Below are 24,997 nucleotides of genomic sequence, written 5' to 3' on the forward strand. Positions count from 1 at the left end.
AATTTCTAAATGTATTATTAGGTGGTCCAATTGTTTATAAAAATTATGAGCCATAAGAATAATTTACACAAAATATATGTCCCTTAAGATGTATCCCTTTTCTTCTTCCTTAAAAATGGCTAAAAAAAGCCAGAGTTTCTTTACTGTTTTCTTATTTCTCTAATAAAGAGTCTGTTATTTAATCAACTGTAATCAAATGTGCTACAAAGACTTCTAGAATTAAGGTTATAAAAGATGATTTAAAAATTATTTTTGGCTAATGACTTTTGAATCTTAAGTAATGATAATTTGTATTGATTTCAGTGTACCTTCTGCTATTAGCATCTTTAAATGCCTTTCTGAACAGATAAATTTTCATTTGTTTTGCTTTTTTAGAGTGACTAATTAGAGGTCTGAAAAACTAAGTAAATTGAATTCAGGCATCAAACTCTTCTTCATTCTCCTTTCCTCTAATATGGATTATTTTGTATCGATTTTCTCATCTTCTTTTGAAAAATTTTTGACTTATAATTAGACTAACTCGGATCATTCTTTATGAGCAATTTGCATGCACATTTGTGAGATTTCTTTTTTTTTCCTACTCATTAACTAGGACACCCTTAACCTCAATTCCCAGCAGACCTGACCTGGTACTGAAGCTGCCATTCCATGAGCTCACATTTTAGGGCTCAACACTCATTAGTTAACACAGTACCTTTGCTGGAGTGCTTTATAATCTCCACATGCATGTGCCTCAGGCATGAACCCTGCTTATCCTTTCACTCACATGGGGAATTAAATGTTGCTGAACCAGTTATGCTAGTGTTAATTCTCTACAAATTAATCTGAAATTATCCTTCTTTCATTGACTGTCAAGCCTGTTTATAGCACTGAAGCTGTGAAAGGCTGAGCATCTGATTATTTGCTTTTCACCAGTGTGCTTTTTGTTCACAAGGTCAGAACATTTTATGTAAATGAAATCTAGGCTGCTTTCACACTCATCATTTTAACTATGATATTGACCTTATAATGTTTGTTACTGTTAGTATGTGACTGGCTGTTAAGTTCACGTGGAACTGTTGTTTATGGCTGTTTAACTTGTATTTATACACAGGAAGAGTTTGAAAAACAAAGCCTGGGTTTGTCCTTCAAACTCCAGACACCTGGCAAACAAGCCAGAAATGTGGCCACTCCACGCTATTTCTGTGGTAATAAAAATAATCAAGGAATAATCTCTGCCATCTCAGGCCTATCATAATACTGGACCCAGGTCTCTTCCAGGCTCTGTTTACAGCACCTCTGCAAAAAAAATTGTCAAGGGAGTTTTTGCCTCTTCTAAGAGCCTGGGATAATGTGAAGGAAGTATCTGTAAGAGAGGGCATTTTACCTTGGCTATTTTAAAAGCCATTGCATGGCACAGGGAAGCCAGGAAATCATGTCAACTGGAAGCCTGTGTAGGGCAAGGGACTGACTGTATGATCCAGGCCCATAACAGAAATTACGTAAAATTATGGATGGTGTTATAAAAGAGTATACCAAATATTACCTCACATATCCATTATTTTCTATATGATTGGACCTGACTTTGGATTGACTTAGTATTTAATTCTGAATTAACTGGGATTGATGACCATGTTCTTGGTATTGTAGCCCCTCAATGTCAGTGGAACACAGCTGTCCATTTGAAAGATAATTTGATGGTGTTTGCTTTTTCTTTTTTGTTTTGTGTTTTTCTTCATATGCTAGTAACTACTGTCATTTTACTTCTAGTAATTCTGAATTTCAGAACATTCAGAAGCTACTTGCTCTTGCACAACTTTGGCCTTTATTTGTACTGTGTCTGTTAAAAGCAAGATTTTTGGTGTGTGGCTAAACAGTGAAAAACATAACATTTCATAGTAAATGCCAACATGAAATAACTTCAGCACTGCAAATTGCATGTGTCTGAAACTCAGTCCATTTATTGTCAGATTGAGTGCTAACAGTCTTTGATGAAAAATTGTTGAAAAGCATTAAAGGCTTGTTCCTTCGGGCTTTGTTCAAATAAAATTGCCACTCATGTCATAGGACTACAGGAACAGCCACTTTGTAGTTACTGGTAAATGTAAAATGCTGCTCACTTTTCTTCAGCAAGTCATTGCTTTGGGCCAGGTGGTGATCTGAAATACTGCCAGAGATCCATAGCAACCATGCTGGCTATTAAGCAAGAATGGATGTGATTAATTTGAGCATGTCTGATAGAGATGGCTAGGAATGAGTATAGAAGACCCTCTTATTTGTCACCTTTACAGAGAGCTTTCATAGAGCTGTTCCTCTATGGAATGACTTCTCTAATGTAAAAGGGTTAGAAATTGGTGCATGTTTTTTTCCTTCAAGCAAGCCACTTGAAAACTATTGCAGACCTGTATTAAGTTCCTGGTTGCCCTCTAGTAATTTGTTCAGTTTTTTGTCTTTTCTTTAAGGAGCCTTTTTAAAACAACTGCCTGGGGACTAAGAAATATCTTGCCAGCTCTGTCTTTCTACCAAAGCTGCAATGACTGGGAATTCAGGCTACACATGAAAATACCATTGCACTTTTATGACTTTTAGAAGGGTATGGGGATAGTGATGTCAAATAAACAACAGTGTTTTTGAAAGTGAGGGTAAAAATATATGGGGTTTATAAAAAGACCTGCACTTTTAGCTTTCTTGAATTCACAATTTGAGGTAGTTTATCCGGCAATACTTCAAGTGTATCCAATATACGGTTTTTATATCAAAATTAGAACAGTACTTCAGGTACAGCTGTAGTCTATTTAAGTATTGTTTCAATGAATTGCTGATACTACAGCAAAATTCTTGCTTTCAAACAACTGCTCTGCATATGCACTATGTTGTTAAGCCCGTTTTTGTTGGGAGAGACTGCAATTTGTAAGATTCCTCAGGTCATTGTCTGTCCCATAGGACTCAATGTAGAAGGCAAAATAAAATAGGATTTTTGGTGCAGATCACAATTTTGAAGTCTTGGATGCTTTCAGAATAGTGATTTCAGTTGCTTCCTGCAACTTATCCACGGGAGACATTGCTTAGGTAGCTGGGATAAATCTCCAAATTGGCCGAAGACTAAGATAGGGCCTAAGTTCTATTTTACAACTCTCTGGAGTCACAGGACAAACACAAAAAGATAAAGGAGAGTTCAGAAGCTCTAATTTGAAAGACACTTCTTCCACAGCTATCTCTAGACAAACTAAAAGCACAGAGCAAGGATGGAAAACCATTTAAGGGAAGAGATTGCCAGGATTTTCTTTAAGGATTTTACAGGGCTCTGAAGTTGTAACCTGTATACTGTGCTGCAAAGAAACACTGTAGGACTAAGACTTGCTTAGTAGGACTTGGTTGAAGTTGGTTTTTTACTTAGCTTTATTTGACATGTGTTATAAAAAAAATGGTTTCATATGTTGAAAGTACCTGTGTGGCTTCCCACAGTGCAGTACATTTCCTCAGGACATAGCTAGGCTTACATGCCTTTTCTGTTGTACAGGTTGCAAACACAAAGAAGGAGACTGATTTTAAGTGGTATAAGGATGGTTCTGGGGTGGATGTTGAGGAGCTTCCTGATCTTCAGAAGGGAGAATGTCACTTCAGTATTCCCAAGGTACTGTATCGCCTGCCGGTTACAAATGACAGCTTCTGCTTGACACACTGTAGATTTGCCACACAAAGCAGCAAGCCAGCTATCATGATTTTTATGAACAGTTGTAAGAAAAGACATATTTTCTACCCTTCAATTAGCTGGTGAATAACTATTGCTAGCAAAAAGTATCTGTTTTTTTAATCAGCTCAGAGTTCATTCTTAAGTTGCTTCAGAGTCCTTGGGTGACCTGTACCTCATTCTTTATTATTACTCCTTAATTTTTCAACTTGTTCAAGCACCTCATTTTTAACAGTGTTTCATTTTTATTGCCTAAAATAAATAAGTTTGAAGTTTATGGCTTCTTAAGGTTTATCTTTATGCAAACATGATAACCCAACTTCTGTCTGAAACCTTAACTTGCATAGTTGCTGCCTTTGTGAAGAGACTAAACCTACCAGAATGAGATTTTCTGCTTTCAGTAATGTGCATTACATCTAAATAGTTTATTCATTGCCTTCTTATTCTTCTAATTTCCTTCCTTCATTTCCCTTGAAAGAGGATACTGACTTACTTCATTTTTCCTGAGTAGACTTTCTTGGGGAGGGTGGTTTCTACTTGTCTTGTATCGCTCTTGTTGCTTGTCATTAAATTTTATGATATTTCTGCTAAGGTTTATGTGCTTCTGGATTTGTATAAGTCTAAGCATTAAGTCATCTCCAATCTGTATATAAATGTTTGTATATTTTCCTTCAGATTTTAAAAGAAATTAAAACAAACCCAGAAAATCCAAAAATCCTTACTGCCTTTAACGCAATATCCTTGTGATAGATTTCAGAATATAAACTCTGAATTAATTATTTAGAATAGTTATAATTTGACTACAGTTGCTGCTTGAATGCAAGCAGCATGAAGGAGCTGATGTTACAGGATATAGATTTGCTGTTATGATTTACAGAATTCAAAAAGTAATCATTTTTGTTGAAGAAAAATTAGATTTCTAAAGTTTGTGTAGGTTGCAGTTATGCCTTGTTATATCTTACTACAGTGCTTGTAATTTCTACTGACCAAGATCAATCCTGTCTTTTTGGAACAAGTCAAAAAACCTCATGGTTTCTAGAGGAAATTGAACTGAAATCAGAATAAGTTTTAGGCTTAAGAACTAAATGAATCTCCATTTTAAAAAGTATGAAACAGCAGTTCATAGCTTCCATCTCCTCTCTGGTAAGATTATTTATCCAGAAGACAGTACAAATTCTGTTGTTTTATTTAGAAAATTGTGCAGGTGTTGAGCAAATTGAGTACTATGCAGTATTATCAAGTTTGTCAGTAAATATCTTGTGTTTTCCTTGCAGCTGTCTCGCAAAGATGAAGGAGTTTATAAGGCGACACTATCAGATGATAGAGGTCATGATGTATCTTCTCTTGAATTATCAGGAAAAGGTAACATTCATTCTGCTGTAATGGAATAATGATCTCCACGTGTTCTCCAGAGGTGTCAAAGATCTATCCTTGCAAATGGCAAATTTGCATGTATTTTTAGCATTCTTTGAATTTCATTTCTCTTATGTTATAGAGACCTGAGCTGCAGATCAGCACTTTAGGAGGGGTGATACTGGGCATTTTTGTCATTAATCTCAAGCATTTTGACAGGCAGGAGATGAAGTATGTTTCTAACCAGACAGACAGTCCATTTTATAGGAGAGCACTCTCTCTCAGGTTTGTTAAGCTTTAATATCTACAAAAAACCCTAAGCAACAAAGTGCTTTGTTCATGTGGTGCTCTCAGTGGGGACCGAGTGTGCTTTTGATTCTAGATTATAAAACTGTTCTGTGGGTTACTGTCAGCTGGCATCTCAGCCCCACACAGCCTCTTGCTCACTCTCTTTCAGTGAGATGGGGGAGAGAATTGGAAGAAGAAAAGTGAAAAAATCCTGGGTTGAGCTAAAGATGGTTTAATAGGTAGAGCAAAAGCTGTGCATACAAGCAAAGCAAAACAAAGAATTCATTCACTGTTTCCCATGGGCAGGTAGGTGTTCAGCCACCTCTCGTAAAGCTGAGTTCCATCACATGTAACAGTGACTTGGGTAGACAAACACCATCACTTTAAATGCTCCTCACTTTCTCCTTCTTCCCTGAGCTTTATATACTGGGTATGATATCATATGGTATGGAATATCTTTTGGGCCACTTGGGGTCAAATGTTCTTGGCTGTGTCATCTCCTGTCTTCTTGTGCACCCTCAGCCTCCTCTTGGTGAGGCAGTCTGAGAAGAAATAAAAGATTTCCACATCGTACAAGCACTTCTCAGGAGCAGCTAAAACCTCCCTGTGTTACCAGCACTGGTTTAGTCACAAATCTAAAACACAGCACTGTAAAGCTGCTATGAAGAAAATTAACTCTATTCTAGCCAATACCAGTACAATTTCTGTCCATTTCATTTATGTCACGCTCAGGTCCCACACTTTGCAATATATTCTCATTAATCACCTCCTCCCTTCCTGCCCTTTGATATATACACAGATATTCCCTTAGTCTATGGATTTGTGTATGTGTATCCTGACCACTGGAATAAGCAAAAGGTTCAGATGGTCAGGGCTCCCAGTGACTGTACTCCAGGTATGGCCAACTGTGTTGTGCACCTTGAAATGTACAGTGAAATGCCTGTTTAGAGAATTCACAGTATCTAATTCTGTGGGTTCAGGCGGCTTTGAAAATGTCAACCAGCAAACCCATGAAAACTGCCCTATTAAACCAGAAAATGGCTCTCCTAAATGGTGGAGTTAGCCTTGAAACATAAAGGATAAAAAGAGCAGTCAAGCAGGAGCAGGGAAGACTGCTTATTCTATGGGGCAAGTTACTTCAAGCTCAGTATCTACTGACATTCAAATGAAGTTAAATGCAAATAAGAGACTATAATCTAAAATAGATGCATGATAGATATTTAGAAAAGGTTTTGTATAATATCAGACATCACAGTGAGATACAGCAATTCTATTTATATTTAATATTTTTTCACTTAAAAATGTCTGTTTACTTTGACCCTGAGATGAGCTCAGTTAGTTAAAGCATAATTCTAATAATGCCAAGGTGGTGGGTTTGATCCCTGTATGGGCTATTCACCTAAGACTTGGGCTTCAAGGTTCTTGTAGGTCACTTCCAATTCACAATATTCTGTGTGCATAACAAACACTAATCTGTTGCCAACATGAGTGAATTTTACTTAACTTTGGTGAAGAGTGCTTCCCTGGATATATTTCCTTAGGTCACATCAAACAGGCCAAAGTGAATCTGCATTCATCCCAACCACATGTAGACATCTGTCCTAAATAATGAATATTTTTTGCCCAGCTCCTAATAGGAGGAGAAAGATGTGTTAAAAAATTAACTCAATTTAACAGAAATCTTAACATTCCTTTTCAGCAGATGGAGGAAGTATCTGTAACAAGAGGAAAAGATGAGTATCAGGCTGAAGTTTTAAGCTGTGGTTTATTGCAGAAGGCTGTATTATCAATTGATAGTCTCCCAGGTGTTTTTCTTTTGCATAAATTCTGCCCATTATTTTCTCAGAAAAAAAACCTCCAGCCTCATTCAGACAGTATGGTTAACATAACCCTACCTTCTCAGACACCTGTAATGTAAGATATATATAATAAGCAATTCATGTCTTCAAGGTGCCAGTAGAAGCATACTAGAGATTGCAAAAAAATATGGAACTGTATCATGATTTTTTTAGCTGAGACAAAAATATGCACATACAAATCAATACAGAACAAATACATATGTAGTGTTTTCTGAACTTCACACGTTTCTCTGTCTACTATTTTCATAAAAATTCACCAGTGTTGAGTAAGCATCCTTCAGACTTGGCTATGCATTGTTAAGACTTTGGTGGTGCTTTCTTGTCATCTTACACGGTGTCATTCAATATGATTCTTCTGCTATGAAAGGGTCTCTCACTCTCATGCCCTTGTCTCTGGGATTCTCTCTTGCTGCAAACCCATCAGCTCTGTGATATTTCAAAAGCTTGATATGATACCTGCTGTATTTCACTTGCTGTTAAAGGACTTCATTTCTGTCAAATGCCACCCTACAGCGAGAAGGTGAAACCGTTTTTGCCAAGAATGAGATAATTTCTTTTTAACTTGCACTCTCCTTTGAATGTGAACTAGTTTTAATGACTTTTTTTCTTTTTGCTGGCCTAAGGGAGAGAGACAAAGATTTGGCACCAGACAGCTGACTCCACAAAAGGCTGAGATACTGAGTGACATAGCACAGAATTCAAATGCTGTACACAGACAGTTTCCAATTTCTCTTTTACACCTGTTGCAATTTAATGGTTTCCTTTGTTTAAGGATATGAAGATTTCCCATATTGCTTTAATTAAACTGAACTTAAAAAAAGATATATTCTGATTGAAATTTGATGGTACATTTTCTTCCTTTTTTTTTTTCTTTCTCTCTGCAGTTTATGATGATATAATGCTAGCATTGAGTGGAATGAGTGGTAAGTAAATGCTGTCTTGAATTTTTGTGTAGTTTTTTATTTTGAAGTCATGTGAGGCTGAGACAGAAAACTTTTATTTTAAGTGGGAAATCTCTGAGAGTCCCAATGGTATATTATTATGGGCATTAATAATTTTCTGAACAGGCAGTTTTGACCTTGCTAATTGTCACTCTTAAAAGGGAATAAAGTATTATTCCACCTGGCTTGTTAGGTTTAGATACTGTGAAATTGTTGCAGCAATAATTTTCTTCCTACTTTCCATCAGTAAGTGAACCTTGATATAGAGAGAAGGAGGTTCTGAATCTGTTCCCAGTGAGAAGCTCTTCTTTCCCCTAAAAGAACAGGGTTTTCACAAGAATAAAATTTTTATGCAAATAGAATCATTATACTACTCTTTCATGGCAATTACATGATTAGATTATTATTTCACAGTGGATCTTGCCAGTCATGATGCTTGTATATGACAATAAACTCATAAAATTACACTGAACTTTCACCTGATATAAATCAGCAGATGCTCCCTGAGAGGTATGGCAATTGTCCCTGTGATACTTGAAAATCATGACCCAGGTCTTGAATTTTCTTTTGTCCAGACAGCACAAATAATCCACTTCTCCATTTCCTGTTCATTCCACTATCTCTCTTATTTGATCCACATATTCTCTATTTAATCTAGGTAAGTCAGCCTCTCCACTGAAGATTCTTTGCACTGAAGAAGGAATAAGGCTCCAGTGTTTCTTGAAATACTACAATGAAGAAATGAAAGTCAGCTGGAGCCACAGGTAGATGAGAATATTTTTTCAATTTTATTTGAGAAAAAGATGGTGTCTATACAATTTAATTTTTACTATTCCATGGCATTAATTTATGAATTGGAACACAATAATGAATTTCTCGTTCCAGAACAATATATTCTCTTTCAACGTGGAAAGTACATAAGATAAAAGAAATATTAAAAGGCTCGTCCAGCACCCTCAGGAGGGCTGTAACAGACAGAAAAAAGGAATTTACTGTAGTGTTCTCTGATTCAACACAGGGCTGTTTGTCTTCTGTTGTATTATCTGACTGGTTAAAAGATAGCAAAATATTTGGGCAAAGTTTCTGATTCAAGGCTGCCCGTTCTCTAAAGTGCATGAAACTCTCATCCAGTTCTAGGTGAATAACAAGGATCTGCACTCACAGTTTAATAAAAGCTTGTATTAGAATTATTTCTTTCCAAACTGATACAGTCTTAAGTAACAAAAAATATTTTAATTTTGATAATCCTCTTTGAAAAGATATTCAATGGGGCACAGGATACCTTGAGAATAATCCTCAGAGCTGAGATTATGGCTGAAAATGAGCTTTAAAGTTGCTAATAGTTTTCCACTCTCATGTTATATTAATCTTTGACTTTGGAGACAGTCAAATAATCTATTTACAGGTAAATATGTGTTCAAATGTTTTGTTATGTCAAGCCCTCAGTTGTTTGAAACTGCAGTTAATATTTGAAAGGATTTTAAAACGTTTCAAGAAGTTTCAGCTTCCACATTCTTCAGTGAACTGGTCTGACTCAGACTGGAATAGTCTGGCTTATCAATATGTTGTCCTAGATTTGCAATGCTTTCTATGAAGACAGGAACACAATCAAGGCATCAATTATCACATTCAGGGAGCTCAAGAACACTTCTGCAAGGCTGTGCAACTGTATTTATATCTCAGACTATGTATTTACAAAGTTCTTCTTCTTTCATAATAGTGATATGAGTGTGATGACAAGGAAAAGAAAAAACATTTGCTTCTGCCTTTTACTGTATCTGCTTGACTTTTAAAAGTGACAGTCTATTTTACTATCCATTTCATAGAAGTATAAAAGTAAAGAATGCTACATGGCTAAAATGAAAATATAATATTATTATAAATAGTATATTTATATTTATATTATTTACATTTACATTTACATTTACATTTACATTTACATTTGCATTTACATTTACATAGAGAACCCCCTGATTATTTAAGATTTTATAATGTCTTACACTTTGATTGTTTTGAAGATCATTGAACAGAGATTCTGAAAGAATAAAATTTCAATTCTTATATGAATACAATGACTATAATCAGAGCTGTTAGAGGTAAAAGACCAAAACCAACCAACCAAATGACCAACCTGTCCCAACTTCCAATCTCCTTTAAATGGAGTTATAGCAAATTTTTTTTCCTGGAAAAATTAAAATGCTAATTTTAATAAAACTCATTATTTTAATTTTTTTCCCCACCATATAAATTTCTCATTAGCATTTAATTATCCACTGTCCTGCATAGCATGAAATACAATACAAGTCCTAGACCTAGTATTCATTATCTACTCAGGGCATGGTGGGAAACTTCATATGTAATAATTTCTAATATATAGCCATTTCTATCCAGAAATCTAATTTGGTAGGCTGAACTCAATGAAGTTGTCTTAAAGAAAGGAAAATGGTAAAAATACTTTTTCACCATCAAAATAATTCTAGCTATGAAGTCAAATCACTTCTGTCTAGTGAAATAAAATGAATGATCAAGAAAAAGCTAAAACTGACCTAATTTATAAAAAATTCCAGCTAAAGATGCTTGGGGAGGAAGAATGGAAAGAAGTATTTCAGTAGTTAATGAGTGAAAGAAGAAAGTTCTCCTTGAGCCATTGAAAATGGTGTGGTTTATATGCTCTCATTAAACAGCTTCTTCTGTTTCCTCTGTTCCTGACAGACTGTGGACAAGGAGACCACCTGATCTGAATCTGCAGAGCATTTCCTTTTTACTTAACTAGGAAGTGATGATAAGTCAAGCTAATGTCATTGTTTTTTGAAAAGTTTTTATTACTTATCTACAGTTAATAAATTTTTTCTTGTTTTTTTTTTTAAACCAAAAATGTACTTTAACTTGGTGCAAGAGTAATTTTACACAAACCTTTTTATTTGATTTTTGAAGTTAATGAAATACATCTTTCCTTCATCAAAAAAGGTGATTTGCCTATAACTTACAACCCCTATGTATTATATTTTACTGTGTATGAAGTGTACAGAACCCTAAGCATTTTCACACAGAGTCATGTATGTGCAAAAAGATGTAAGCATTGCTCTGTGTGAGGAGGGTAGGAGAATGAGAAAAGGGTGAACAAATGAATCTTAGAAATGAAAACTCAAGCTAATATTTTCAAACTGTTAGATACTCCCTCCCAGAAGCAAAGAGTATTCTGGAAAAATGAGCCCATTAGTTGCAATCTATCTATAGCTTGGGAATACAAATGTTATCATTTGTGACTTTTTAATAGATGGTTTCCTATGGACAACATATAGGAAAAGACTCAAACTCATCTTTACAAACTTTTTTTTTCCCCAGGGAATCTAAGATTTCTTCTGGTGAAAAGATGAAGATTGGAGGTGGAGAAGATGTTGCCTGGTTGCAGATAAGTGAACCCACTGAAAAGGATAAGGGGAACTACACCTTTGAAATCTTTGGTGGCAAGGAAAGCTTCAAACGCACACTTGATCTGTCTGGGCAAGGTATAGTTATAAGATCAGATTTGTATTGTGCCTTTTCATAGATTATGCAGATTTTATTGGAAATAGAAGAATTACTGTAAAAACAGATAGTCTTTTATCAAAACCAGTCATAGGTAAGTTTTATAACTGTTATTATCTTTTTAGTCTTGTATCTGTTTTCAACACCAGCTGCATTAGTTTTCAAGGGTCTAGTTTCTAATTGTGCTACTGTGTGACACTGTACAGGTTTTAAAAGGGATTTTAACATAGGAATGTGTTTAAATGTTTATTGAGCCCCAATGCAAGTTATGTTCATGAAAAAAAACTCTCTCAATTGTTTGGTTACAGCTTTTGATGAAGCATATGAAGAGTTCCAGCGACTCAAGTAAGTGCTGCATCTTTTGTATTTTAATGCCGTACCATCAGTGTCAGTTGTGTCAAAATATATTTTACTATTAATTTCATCAATAACATTATATATTTCTCTTTTTTTCTCAACGACTTTAGGGCAGCTGCTTTTGCTGAGAAGAGTAAGTTTATTTTACATTTCATCATACGTGTTTTACAATGTGATCTAGTGTTCTTTTTAAAGCATTCATCATGATATGCTGCCATGACTTACTGAGTTCTGTGGCTGCAGAAATCCTGTGTTAGCACAATATATTGCAATAACAATAGTAATTTGTGGATTAAGTTGTCTTTAATTGAGATGGAAATGCACTAAACACTTCACATATTTTGTAAGCCTCCACTATATCTTCTTGTGTCTGCAGAGATTTGGTGAAATGTGAATTGTGTGTCATACAAGGAGGTGTTGAGTCTGAAAGCTTCTGAGAATACTGAATATTGGGATCTGTCTATTAAGTAAAAAATTGCCTGCTGCTGCCTGTTCTGCACTGCTTGCTGAGGCCCAGACTGTGGGGAAGCTCATTACAGTTAGGGACTGTAGGAGTACTGGAAATTATATCAATTCCCTGGTGGTGACATGATGCTTCTGCCCACAAAGTCTGTGGCAGAACAAATTTTTCTTAGACTTTGGATACCACTAAGATGCCAAAAGCACCCTCCTTACTTTGCTCTGGGCCCAAAACATAAACTGTCAAGCTCAGCAGTACCTTCAAGGTTGTTATGTGTATCAGTTTAGAATGCTGTAGCAAAATCTTGGCCAAAAAAATCTAAAGGGACTGACTATGCAACACATTAAACCCCTCCCAGAATATCACAAAAATTGGGGGTTTTTTTAAGATTAAAAAAAAGGCAGAAAAAAAGCCATGAGTCATGACTCCAAAATCATTAAGAAATGAGTAATTTTGAGGTCTAAACTTCATATGATTACCATATTTTTCTTTAACCCCTAGATCGTGGTAAAGTCATTGGTGGTTTGCCTGATGTCGTTACCATAATGGATGGGAAGGTAAGGACAGCTTTTGTCACGCTGAACAGTGAGAGGTTTTCTCTGGTATCAAGAGGTGAGGGAATGCAAATGATTTCATGAAACTGAAAGCAGGAGAATAATTTTATTTTTAGTTCAAATCTATAATTTCATTAGTAGAATAGACCCAAATTATCTAAAATGACTGTGGAATGTATCTGATAAGTTTTTAATACCGACTTATTGAGACTTGATTAATTATTATGATTTAATTATTAATTTCTCTTAAATGACATCACTTTTGAAAGCAATAGTAATTTAATGTTGCTTATGTTACAAAAAGGACTGAAAAAATAAAACTCAGTCTATTAGACACAAGGTTATTTTCCCAAAATTTTGTTTTTGTGTTTGCCTCATCAGTCCTTTAAATATTTTATAGTAAGTCTAGTTCCTGTATGCTGTTAGTTAACTTTGCCTCCTACACAATATCACTTCAAGAATACCCACTGACTTAGCTTGCCACTATATTGTACCCCTAGTATGTAAATCTTCCTTCAGCATTCTGACTTCAGATGCATGAATTGTCAAAGACCACTTCTATTTGTGAACATATGTGGCTTTTGATCACTGAAAACTTCTTCCTGTTTTATTTTTACTCTGAGTTATATCACACCTATACAGTCATCGTCAATCAAGAAAAACATTCCTCAAGTATGTTCATTCCCTGAAGGGGAATGTGGAGAGAATATTAGGAACAATTCTGGTAGAAATTGTCAGTTTGGGGTTGTTTACAGTAGGGTTTTTCTTTGTTTTATTTTTTCCTGTTTTCTTCTCTTTCCTAACACAATGCCGCATATGTTGAATTCTTAAGGTGACTTTATCTAGGGCTTAATTTTGTGCAGTGAGTTTTCAGATGTTTCTTCCCTTTTTTTTTTCTGTGATCACTGTACCTAAATACATGAAGTTTACACACATACACTTAGAGGGTGGTCAAAATTGGGTTCAGCAGTACATGTATAAAAATTTGGAAGAATCCTCATGAAAATTTTGCAAGCTCCTCAAATCTCAGTTCAGTCTTTGAGAAATGCTAAGCTGCCAGGATGGTCCATTCGATAATGTCAGCTATTTTCTGAATATGCTTCACATGCATGTAACACATGGCCAGGTTGGACAGGACTGTGAGCAGCCCTGTCTAGTGAAAGGTGTCCCTGCCTGTGGAAGATGTCCCTCCCCATGGCAGGGGCATGGCAAGCAGATGATATTTAGGGTCCCTTCTAACCCAAACCATTCTATGATTTTAAGAGCATTTTACCAGTATTTATGTATTATTTATTCTTCATAAAGTATTTCTACTTTTCCAGTCAGCCACACCTGGAATCGATGTCCAGTGATTCATGTTATGTATTCTATTTTTAAGTGATTTTTTTTTTTTTAATCATCTCAAGCAATAACCTCAGGAGGCCTTGGTCAGAAAAGATTTGCTCAGTTCTCCTCCCTGCTGTGTACAGGGAAGCTTCAAGGATGTTTTTAAAACTATCATTGCCTGAACCTCATGTCAGACTAATGGGTTGTCAGGAGTCTCCTGCAGGCAGGACTGCAATGACAGTCCAACTTACCATCTTCAGACACTGCAACCCTGAGGCTATTACTGTACCACAGTTACTGGTGAGATGGTGGAAAGTCTGAATCAAAGGAAGAATAAATATTAGGGACTTTACTTTTCAGTCTTCAAGAATACGATCTCATGTCTTAGTTTAATTAGCTAAGAATAAAAAATGCCTAAAAATAATACAGAGGTTAAACAAACACTGATCTCAAACTTCTGTTTATCTCCCTCAGACATTGAATCTGACCTGTACTGTATTTGGAAATCCTGACCCTGAAGTGGTTTGGTTCAAGAATGACAAGGCCTTTGAAATTGATGAGCACTATGCGTATTCACTGGAACAGGGGAAATACGCCAGTTTAACCATCAAGGGGGTGACTTCAGAAGATTCAGGCAAATACAGCATCCATGTCAAGAACAAGTATGGTGGGGAAACAGTGGATGTCACTGTAAGTGTGTACAGACATGGTGAAAAAATGCCTGAAATTAAGCCTGGCCAACTTGCTAAACCTAGGCCAATACCACCATCAGAAGAAGTCCTCAAACCTGAGGGCAAATGAAGATTTTGTAACAAATGAAGCTTCATTCTATGTTTGACAAATGTATAGAATACATGAGCTGTATTTGAGCTATTGCCACACAAAATTAGTTGGTAATGTCCAAAGGGAAACTGAGTTTTTAAGTTTGCTTAGGGAGGTAGCTGTGCAGTGGGGCTGTACACATCTGCAACAATCTCATTTTGAATGCATATGATTCAGTAAGACTTGCAAACAGTGAAAAGACAAATTCCTGCCAGGGGTTCCCATATGAAATGGCAAGTTCCAAAACCTACAAACCTGCAGTAAACTTTTATTTTCACACTTGTCAATCCTCTGCAAAAAAACCCCCAAATTCCAAGCAACCCAACAAGCCTCTGAGAACAAATGTCCTGCCAGTAAAGGTGGTGAACTGCAGTTAGATAGATATTCAGAGATGGTCCTTTGGGCTTTGAAGCCCTTAATGTCCTGTAAGTTTAGTGAATAGTTTTGCTTCAGTAGTGATACTCTTGTTCTATCAATAGTGTGACTTTAGTAGACTTTTACAAATGTTCACTCTTTACTCACTGAACCATAGATCACATGGTTGTATTTTGTTTTTCCTTCTCTGTGCTAATAAAACTTTAAAATTCACCTTTGCTACTCACTACTCCAAATCATGCCTAACTAGTTCTATTTACTCTTCTTCATTGTTTAATTATTGCTTATTGCACAATTTCACAGCTGGTAGCATGCAGACTATCGACTTTCAATAAAGAATGCAAATTATGGTTAATCATAGTCACTGGGTGGCACTTGCAACAATAATTTTACTTTTTACAATACAGGTCAAGTTTAAACTGGCACCAGAAGATATATATACAAATTCAGTCACTTAAAATAATTATGTCTTTGATTCTCCTCTCAGGGAAAAGAACAAGGGAGCTCTTCCATGTGTGAAGTGATGATCTTCTAGGCAAAATATCCAACACATTTTTATTGTGAAACATTCAAATAGGATTGGCATCAGTTGCTCACATATCTCTCATATGATACATTATTGAGTGTTTGCAGGGATGGCTTTTTCGGATCAGGTTCTCTGTTCAGTAAATACCACCTCTGTACCTAGAAGAAGTTTTGTTCCTTGCTAAGCAGCTTCCAGCAGAGAGATCTAATGGTAAGTAACATTCATGATAGGCATTGAAGGCAGCCCTCCTCTCTTGTGACTTCTTCCAGTCTCTAGGATAAATGAGATGAAAAGGGAGCATTGTGAGAGATGGGAGCTTGGATGAGGGGTCACATGAAGAATTGGCACTGCAAAATCTTCACTGAAGAAACTGGATGAAAGAGTTCGGAGCAAGTGACCAGATTAGAAATTTGTGTTTGAGGGTCACTGCTGAAAGTTGATGTTGAGTCTTTCACTCTGAGTTTCAGCTTCTGATCGTAAGTGTGGGAAATATAGAGACAATTGTTCTGACTTCTCCCTCCCTCCCCCCGCAGCAGACAAACTGAAAAAACCCAAGGAAATTGACAGTTTTGGAACAAATTTAATTTCAGGGTTTCGTTTATTTAATTTTTTTTCAATTTTCACTTCACTGGCACAGACCTTTCATTGCTTTGTCTGGAACCCAATTCACTTGAACCACTATAGTTTTTGTTTTGGAGAAAGATGAAAAGCAGATGAAATGAGAAACCAACTTACCATCTGTCAGATGCAGTAGGTTGGAGCACACATCTGGGAGACAGAAGAAAAAGAGACTAGACCTAGGCATCCTGACTCTCACATGAGCTTGCTAAATGCTAGATTTGAGAGGTTCTCTCCCTTTCTTGAATTTTATCCTAATTTTCAGTAGTCAAGGTGGGATTGAGGGCATAGTAGTGTAAACTAGTTAGGAACTTGATGGTTTGAACAAGTAATGATGAGGATGGATTCACTGTAGTTTCAAATTCTCCAGGAACTGCAAAATTCCTTTGCAACTCACTGATATCTGTAAGTAGTCATGATACAAAACTACAGGCCAGCTCTGGAAAGGAAATAGCCTTTGATTACACTTTATTAAAATATGATTTGATTTTAAATAAAAATATTTTTGAAATATTTTTGTACCCAGAGCCAATGAACAGTGAGTTTATATTTAAATACAGTTTAAACATCCAAGAATTATACTGAATGGTGATAAAAAATAATTTTTTGGGGTGAAAACTGGTTTGATACCCACGTTCTGCATCTGGTCGTTGAATGAAAGTGTCCAAGATGTTTAATGACTGAAGAACATGGTACTAATATGAAGTAGTTAAATTAGGAGATTTTAGGACACAAAGAAAAGTAAGGATTTACCTTCTTAGTATCTGTCAAAATAAGAAAATATATTTTCATAGCAATCCATCATCACAAGAACTTCAGCAAGTCTCAACAAAATAAATCATATTTTCTTCTTTTCTATTCTAATTTCTTATTAAAGGTATTTAAGATTTTCAAAATCTTATTATGGCAGGCTCACAAAACATCAGAGCCAGTCTCCATAGCATACAAAGTGAGTATCAGCAGGAATTTAATATTATTCTTATCTCCTTCTACAGTACACAGGTTAATTTTAGCTGACACTATCAAATTACTGCATGTTATGGCAGCTTTTCAGAGGTATCCTTGGGCACAGGAGACAAGGTTAGTCTCATCTCTGCTGTACCTTTTGCTGGCCTTCTTAGTTAAGGAAGTTTCACTTATTTCCTTCCAGGCAAACAGAAATAATTTATTATGACAGCTAATCCTCTGCTGAAGTACAGAAATTATCATTCACAGGAACATTGTATTCTAAAGGCTAAGGACTTCCTAGAAACTCTTTCCCATATTTCAGTGTTCAGTGTACATTTGGTTCCTTTGTACACATTTAAAAATCTTGTTATCAGTTCCAGGAAATGAATTGGTTCAACTGTGTTTAAAAGGAACTGTCTTTTCAGAGTCAACGTGCTCCTGGTTGCCAGGAGGGGCAATAAAATCGGATGGATATCAAAGAGACAAAAAGGATGCTCTGGTAATCTATTCAGATGAAATACATGGTGAGGTACATTAGCATTTGCACCTGCCCTCCACAGACCTGGTGCTAGCATTAGTTTAATTAATAAACATTTGAAGGGGCAAAGCAAGAAGGTGAGATTTGCTCGAGAAGGTCTGATGCCAAATTAACCTATTCACACTGAGGTCAAGGGAGATGGACTCATTTATACTGCATGTAAATCTATTATTTTTACAAAGCCAGGAGCCCATTGTGGTGAACAGGCTGTTTCTGTTACCTTTAAGAAGAAATGTTTCTATTAGAATGATTTTCTGTCTCACTGGTGAGTTTTGTGTTGTCTGAGTTCCGTGTTGTGCCATTCTGGGCAATGCTAGCGTGAAATGGAGCATCACTGCCTTGTCACGGGAGGCACAGAAGATGTCAGCCAGTTGTGCTGACGGGCCAAAGTCCTGGCTGTGCCTGTCACGTTGGCATCCTGCTGCAAGGCTGGCCAGGCTGCCTTTTCTCCAAGCACCTGCTTACTTTGAGGCTGCTTTGATATGTTACTGTTTATTTGCTGAAAAACAGGTTTTATGAAAATTCCTCCTAAGGCCAATTTACAGGTGCTTTTTATGAGGAATTTTTTTTTTTATGACAGTGCTTGCCTCTAGTATAAATCTCACTTCAGCCCATAAGACTCACTTGCATCCCACAGCTCAAAAGCTTGTACACACTTCATTAATCTGCTCTTGTATGGAGACAGAGGTTCAGTGATAATAGCACCTTAAGTGATGTTAAGGTGCAGACAATTTTTAAAGGCAACTTTGCAATATAATAAAGCACTTTATTCTCTTTTTTGTGAATCTAAGAATAAAACCTCTAGATGGCAGCAGAAGAACAAGATAGAAATAAGTAGCTCTTAAAAGTTTTGCCAGCTATAGCATATCCATCATTTTGATGCAAACACATCACTTAGGCAATGGGAGATTATTAAAAGCATTATACTTATGCCAGTGACAAGGACAGGTCCAGCAAATGACTGTTTCCTGGAAATAGCAGGTGATTTTGCAAGCAATAACGCTGCCTCTTAATCTTTTCATGACACACATTAAGAGGTTAAGCATGCCTTGTAAAATATTGCAAGACTCATTTTAGATCAAGTGTTCTCCTTAGGATATGAAAATCCCAGAGTATCAACCATATTTATGAAGGAAGATTTGAGTTCCAGCTCTGAATGCAAGCCTCTCACACTTAGCATCTTCCACAACATTGTTTCCAATACTGTAAGGCCCATGCCCTACAATTTTTATTCAGTTTTTACGGAGGGATTATTCCATTTAAAATTAACGTGAGATGTGTGAGCAAGGAGCACAGGTCTAGCTCTCAGTACTGCCTCTGCAAGATTCAGTGATGTCAAGACCTGTAAGAAACTACCACTAGCCTTTTAGATTAATATTTAATTCCTCATTAGAATGTGTCTGTAACTCTCAGTACTAGCTTTGTCCTCAGGTAGCTCAAGGTTTATCGGACTGTTGTATTTTAAAAATAGTGCACTTGTCTTCACGTAATTTTGTTTGTGAACATTTCAACTTCCTGTGGGTGCAGTAAAGGACTGTTAACTTGTAATAAACATGTGCCATTTTTTAGGTTAATGTAACTTCATTTTATGTTATTGTTTCTTCTCTGTTACATTCATATTGTACAGCTGACATCTGATAGGTAAAAGAGATTTAGACACTCTACTGCAGTTAGAAGTGATATGGTTAATAGCTGCAGCTAAAGCCTTTCATATGGTATTCTAAATTATCCATCAAGGTTACCCAATGCAGATTTCACCAGACACCATCACATCCCAAGAGTGAATCTGCCCTCCACCCTGCTGAGGGCCTCTGTGGGAAGCCATTACCCATCCAATGACATTGGTGCACACAGCATGGAGAAGAGAGGCAGATGGAAAGAACTACAGCTTCTGTTAAAGACTGAGCCAGTGCAGCTCTTTACCATTTTAAATCACAGTTCAAATGGTGATCAAAATTTTAGTGTGCTGGCTTGGTGACCTCCACTGGACCATTTTGAATAAAGAATTGCACTAAAAGCCAATCCAACAATTGTAAATCAACCCAAAGCTAGCCCTCCTGATTGCAAGGTAGTATGTGAAAAAGAACCCCATATAGTCATGTGCCACTTTAGCTGCCTGGGAAAAAAATTCCTTCCACATATGAAAATGGCAATCAACCTCCTGCACAGTGCTTAATGGGAGGTAAAACACAAGACAACTCCCTGGCTGGAGTTACAAGGCCACATGCAGATGTCTCCATCTGAGCTAATCACTGAAACTCCCGTCTTGGAAGTGGAGAGAAACAAGTACCAGTACGGCACAAGCCATGTCATTCTAAAGCAGGTCTCTCAAATAAGTGAGATGAATAATATATTTTTTACACAGTCTGTAAAGGGAGCTTTGTATAAACTGCTTGGATGGGAGACATTGCATTGGCTGATGTTTGAAGTCAGGTGTGATAAATTCTGCACCATCTTTCTCTAATTTAGGTCCTTAGTTGAAGAATCTATTTAGAGATTTCTTTCTTAATACCAGAATTTTTGGTGTGTTTTTACAGGTCATGTTCCTCTACTGAACTCTTGTAATTTTCTGCCTTCTTTGTGATATCCATCTTATTTCAGTCTCTGGAAGCATTTGTGTTTTCCATCAGTCACTTGGTCTCAACTTATAGCTGATTCTCATCACTTGGCCTTTATGAAGACATTGCATTCAATTCAAGCCTTTTAAATATGTAGGTCTTCATCCCACTTTTTTATTGTTTGTGATGCTGCTGTTAGTGTAGGAATTGTTTCTACTTTTGCTCATCTCCTCTCTGTGGCAGCTTCTCAACCAATGGATGCCATAAGCCTTTCATGGTCTGTTTGTGTCCTTTAGCAAAGCCCATAAGATGTGCCTTGTGCAGTTTCTCAGTTGTGCTGGCAAAACACACCCTCTGGCTGGAGAAGCACCATTCTGTGGTTCTGATAAGTCCAAGTTCCTCTGCCCAAGGCAGCTCAGTAACTGGCAAAAGCTCTGAATACTCCTGCTTCTGGGCTAGAATCTGTCTGCCTTAGTCTTCTGTTTAACTAGTTCCAGTTGTCCTTCTGTTCAGCTCTGTTACTCTCTAGGTTTTGTGATTTCTTGGTATGATCTTTCTTCCTCTGTCATTTAATCCTGCTTTAATGGCAGAAACTGTCTCAAGGAATAAGCCTTGCTTTCAAGGCTTACTGTTCTATTCCCTAGACCAACACCCTCTACGTACCACATTTACATCTTCTAGTGCCCACCACAAACTTCAGTATCAAACTTCAGAGCTGTTTAGGAGTGTGTGAGCTGACCTGCACCAAAGCTTTGCTAAGGTCAGTCCAAACAAATAGAAGTACTAGCTGATTAAGTTCAGTGCTGATGCCTTAGCACTGGTTAATTTTCTCAGAGGTTGTAACTGAGATGTCCGAGCACCAGTAGCCACATGAAATGTGTATGTGATAACATAATTTCCTGTTTGTGATGCTTTTTTATTATCATTAACCAATGATTATCTTTCCACTAATTTTTGGGTAACTTAGGGGAAAATGTGTTATGATTAATTGGCACATTTGTACTTGAACTCATCTGCGGGATAACTTTTCAGGCTTAAACCTTAAAATTCCTAATTTTCTTGGATTTTGGATAGACCACCAGGTCACGTACAGTAAACACCTGTGTCAGCTTTGGCTGTTAAAGGTTATGTTCTGACCTTTCAGGAACAGGTTGGGCTCTTGTGTGATCTTTTTGCTTATCTTGGTGCATATCCCCTGCTGCTGCGGTCTGGCATTTATGACTTGTCAATGGGATTCCAATTTTTCTCAGATGCACCTTTTCCTCTAAGCATGGCATGCAAACCTGTTTCACTCTGTTGTGAGATCTTAAACCTGCTTTTGTGCTCTCTTTAAACACAATCGAGTGTTACATGCACAGCCTTCTTATTAGAAAGGCAGTTAAATTCCTATGAATCTTATTTCTTCAGGCTTACTCATATGACAGAAGTCTGTGTCCCATCCTTTTGTCACTGCCTGAAGTGTCCTGCCACAAATCAGAGAATATCTCTTGCAGACCTCTCTGTCTTCTACATCATTAAGTGCCATGGTTTAGCACCAGCTGGCAAATAAGCACCATGGAGCTGCTTGCTCACTTCCCCCAGCTCTTCACCCTCTGGGAGAGGAGAATGGGAAAGAAAAGGCAAACTTTGGGTGTTGATATCATCACATTTTAATCATTAAAAATAAAGAAATACCACTACTACTACTAATAATAATTGTAGTACTAATGAAAAAATGCACTACTAATGAAAAGGGGTGAGAGCAAGAGAGGGGAATAAAATTCAAGAGAAACAATTGGTGCCCAATACAATTACTCACCCCATGCTGACCAATGTTCAGACCTTTTCTGGGCAACAATCAGCAACCCCCAGCTAATTGCCTCCAGTTTTGTAAGCTGAGCATGACATTCTCTGGTGTGGAATATCCCTTTGTCCAGCTCAGGTTAGCTTTCCTAGCTACACTCCCTCCCAGCTTCTTGTACACCTGCTGGCAAGGCATGAGACACTGAAAAGTCCTTTATTTAGAGTAAGTACTATGAGAACTAAAACATTAGTGTGTTATCAAGATTATTCTCAAACTAAATCCAAAACACAGAACTTTATAAGCTATTAAGAAGAAAATTAACTTTATCCCAGCTGGAATCAGGACATCAAATCACCTGTATTGTAACCCATTTAATTAGCCATGATTTCCCTTCTCAGAAGCTTATCCTTACCTGCTAGTAGTAAGATTCAGAAACATCATTTTCCAAGCTCTGCACAATACATTCTGATGGGCTCTGATCAGGCCTCATGTCCATTTGATGCCAAAATATATGACTATTTCATTCCAAAGAACATAGCTAGTAATTCCCTTTCCATCAGAGAACATCTCGTTGGGCCTGACAAGCTTTAATTGAAAATGCCATGGGCTAATGACTTTACAGTAACTGTGCTCCCAAGTCTCCTCCTGAGGCCTCAAACTGTAATTAAAGATGCTCCACAGGCATTTCAGGATTGGCAGCTTCCTTACATCTGTCTTTATTCTTTCAGATATCGTATATTTTGATGTTAAAGAGACGGGGACATTCTGAGTGGCCAAATAGACTTTTGTCTTTAGTCTGAACAGTTAAACAAGTTGAGCTTCTAAGGGTTAATCCATCCAGAAAAATGCAACCAAGACTCGTAGTGCTTTTGCCTTTCAGGAATGAATCTGAGAATAACACCAGTACACAATCCCTAGAGATTGGGCTAACCTCTGGAGGATTGCTTATCCTTCTTGCTGGAGCAATCATTTTCAGCATAAGCTGAATCTGGTTCACATGGTAACAAGCTTGACCCACAGTGTGGAGACCCTTACATAATATTGACAGCCTAAATGAGCATTCTTTGAGCTCTCCCTGCTTAGCAGCATGGCTACATGATGGTGATCTCCCCCAGAGTTGGGAAACCTCTCCAGGTTTCTACTTGTGACAGAGAGAGCTTTTACCAGTGACTGAACTTTGGTGGCAACCAATATTGTGCATAAACTTGCAATATGATAACTTTGATTTGAATTACTAGCTCAGACTTTTTTCTTCATAAGTTTTGAATCAGAGCTCAAATGGATTTTGGATAGACCACCAGGTCACGTACAGTAAACACCTGTGGCAGTAAAAAATTGAATTTTGTCATGGAACTTTGTTACACCACAGCTTTACAGCCTCATATTAAAATTGCTTTTGCTAATACTTTTGACACAATTCTTTTGAGTGATCTAAATTCATGACAGATTGAATGGAGAAGGAGCAGGAAAGGGGATCTGAGGAAGAAAGTTGTCTCTCTCTGTCCTCTTCAAAACCTGTGTAAATGTGGCCAAGCTGGTAAATTTTAGTTTGCGCATGAGTAGAGATTTCCTAGTGGTAAAAGTGTCTGATGGTTCTGTGCACACAGATCAAGCTCTAGCCAGCCCTTGCTGTCCCCTTCTCAGGATCTCTGAGCAGCACTGGACCTGCTAAACTTAATACGTAGGGTGACCTGAACCTGCTATTCATTGTGAAAAGTGGGACACTCTCTTCTGTCTGAGGAGGTGCTAGCTGGAAATTGTTCAGTTTGAAGAGTTTCTTCTCTATACCAGCTGTTCAGATACCAATAACAGAGCTGCCACAAAATAAAGATTGTGTTTGGGCTACATAACCTGATTAAATGTTCATTTCTGGTAGACTGGCAGTGGGATGGATATCATATAAGGCAGAGCAGGAGCTGCACAGCTATCAGTATTCTCTCTGCAGTGATTTCATCTGTCAAGTTGCATACAGCTTTTTGCTTTGGTTTTTTAGAGCCAAAATCTTTAACAGAAAAAACAATAAGGGATCCTGCAACCTGCCAGTTTCACTGAAGTGTCCCTGCTTCTCTGTACCCCGATTCAGTGACTCATTGTGGCCATAACCTCAGTGTTTACGTCTCTTTTGCTCTTCTGACATGGTACAAAACAAACCTCCAGAATCTAGAATATGTTTTTCTTACCCCTAGAAGTACTTTGCTTTCAAACTTCTCTTTTGTTTTCATTACCTTGCCATTGGGGCCATAAGTTATTTTGTGAAGAGTTGCAGCTTCACCTTTGAAACAAAACAAAAAAACCAACAACAAACAAACAAAAAAACCAACCAAACAAAAAAGGTGCATATTTTAACTGCTATTTTCTGATTATTAAGTTCTGCTCTGTTTTCTTTACTTTTCTGAATTATAATAAATGATTTGGTGATTAACCTACATCTAATTTGAAAGACAAAGAGAAGCTATTTCACATAGCTCTTATTTTCCTTTTTATAAATTCTAT

At 37.0% G+C, this 24,997-nt stretch overlaps 1 protein-coding gene across 1 annotated transcript in view; it reads left to right on the forward strand.

Moving 5' to 3' along the window:
* MYOM2 (myomesin 2) overlaps positions 1-15,641 on the forward strand; it is a 75,967-nt gene extending 60,326 nt beyond the window's left edge. Inside the window, exons 30-38 of the mRNA XM_054279108.1 lie at positions 3,500-3,613; positions 4,945-5,032; positions 8,055-8,093; positions 8,770-8,875; positions 11,457-11,620; positions 11,948-11,984; positions 12,107-12,129; positions 12,958-13,013; positions 14,811-15,641. Of these exons, the coding sequence (XP_054135083.1) occupies positions 3,500-3,613; positions 4,945-5,032; positions 8,055-8,093; positions 8,770-8,875; positions 11,457-11,620; positions 11,948-11,984; positions 12,107-12,129; positions 12,958-13,013; positions 14,811-15,137 (954 nt within the window). The 3' untranslated portion in view covers positions 15,138-15,641. The remainder of the gene's footprint in view (positions 1-3,499; positions 3,614-4,944; positions 5,033-8,054; positions 8,094-8,769; positions 8,876-11,456; positions 11,621-11,947; positions 11,985-12,106; positions 12,130-12,957; positions 13,014-14,810) is intronic.
* The last annotated feature ends 9,356 nt before the right edge of the window (positions 15,642-24,997 follow it).

This window comes from Melozone crissalis, unplaced genomic scaffold (genome assembly GCF_028551555.1).
Source record: "Melozone crissalis strain CALT ecotype California unplaced genomic scaffold, PUWL_Pcris_2 ptg000027l_1, whole genome shotgun sequence".
NCBI lineage: Eukaryota > Metazoa > Chordata > Aves > Passeriformes > Passerellidae > Melozone > Melozone crissalis.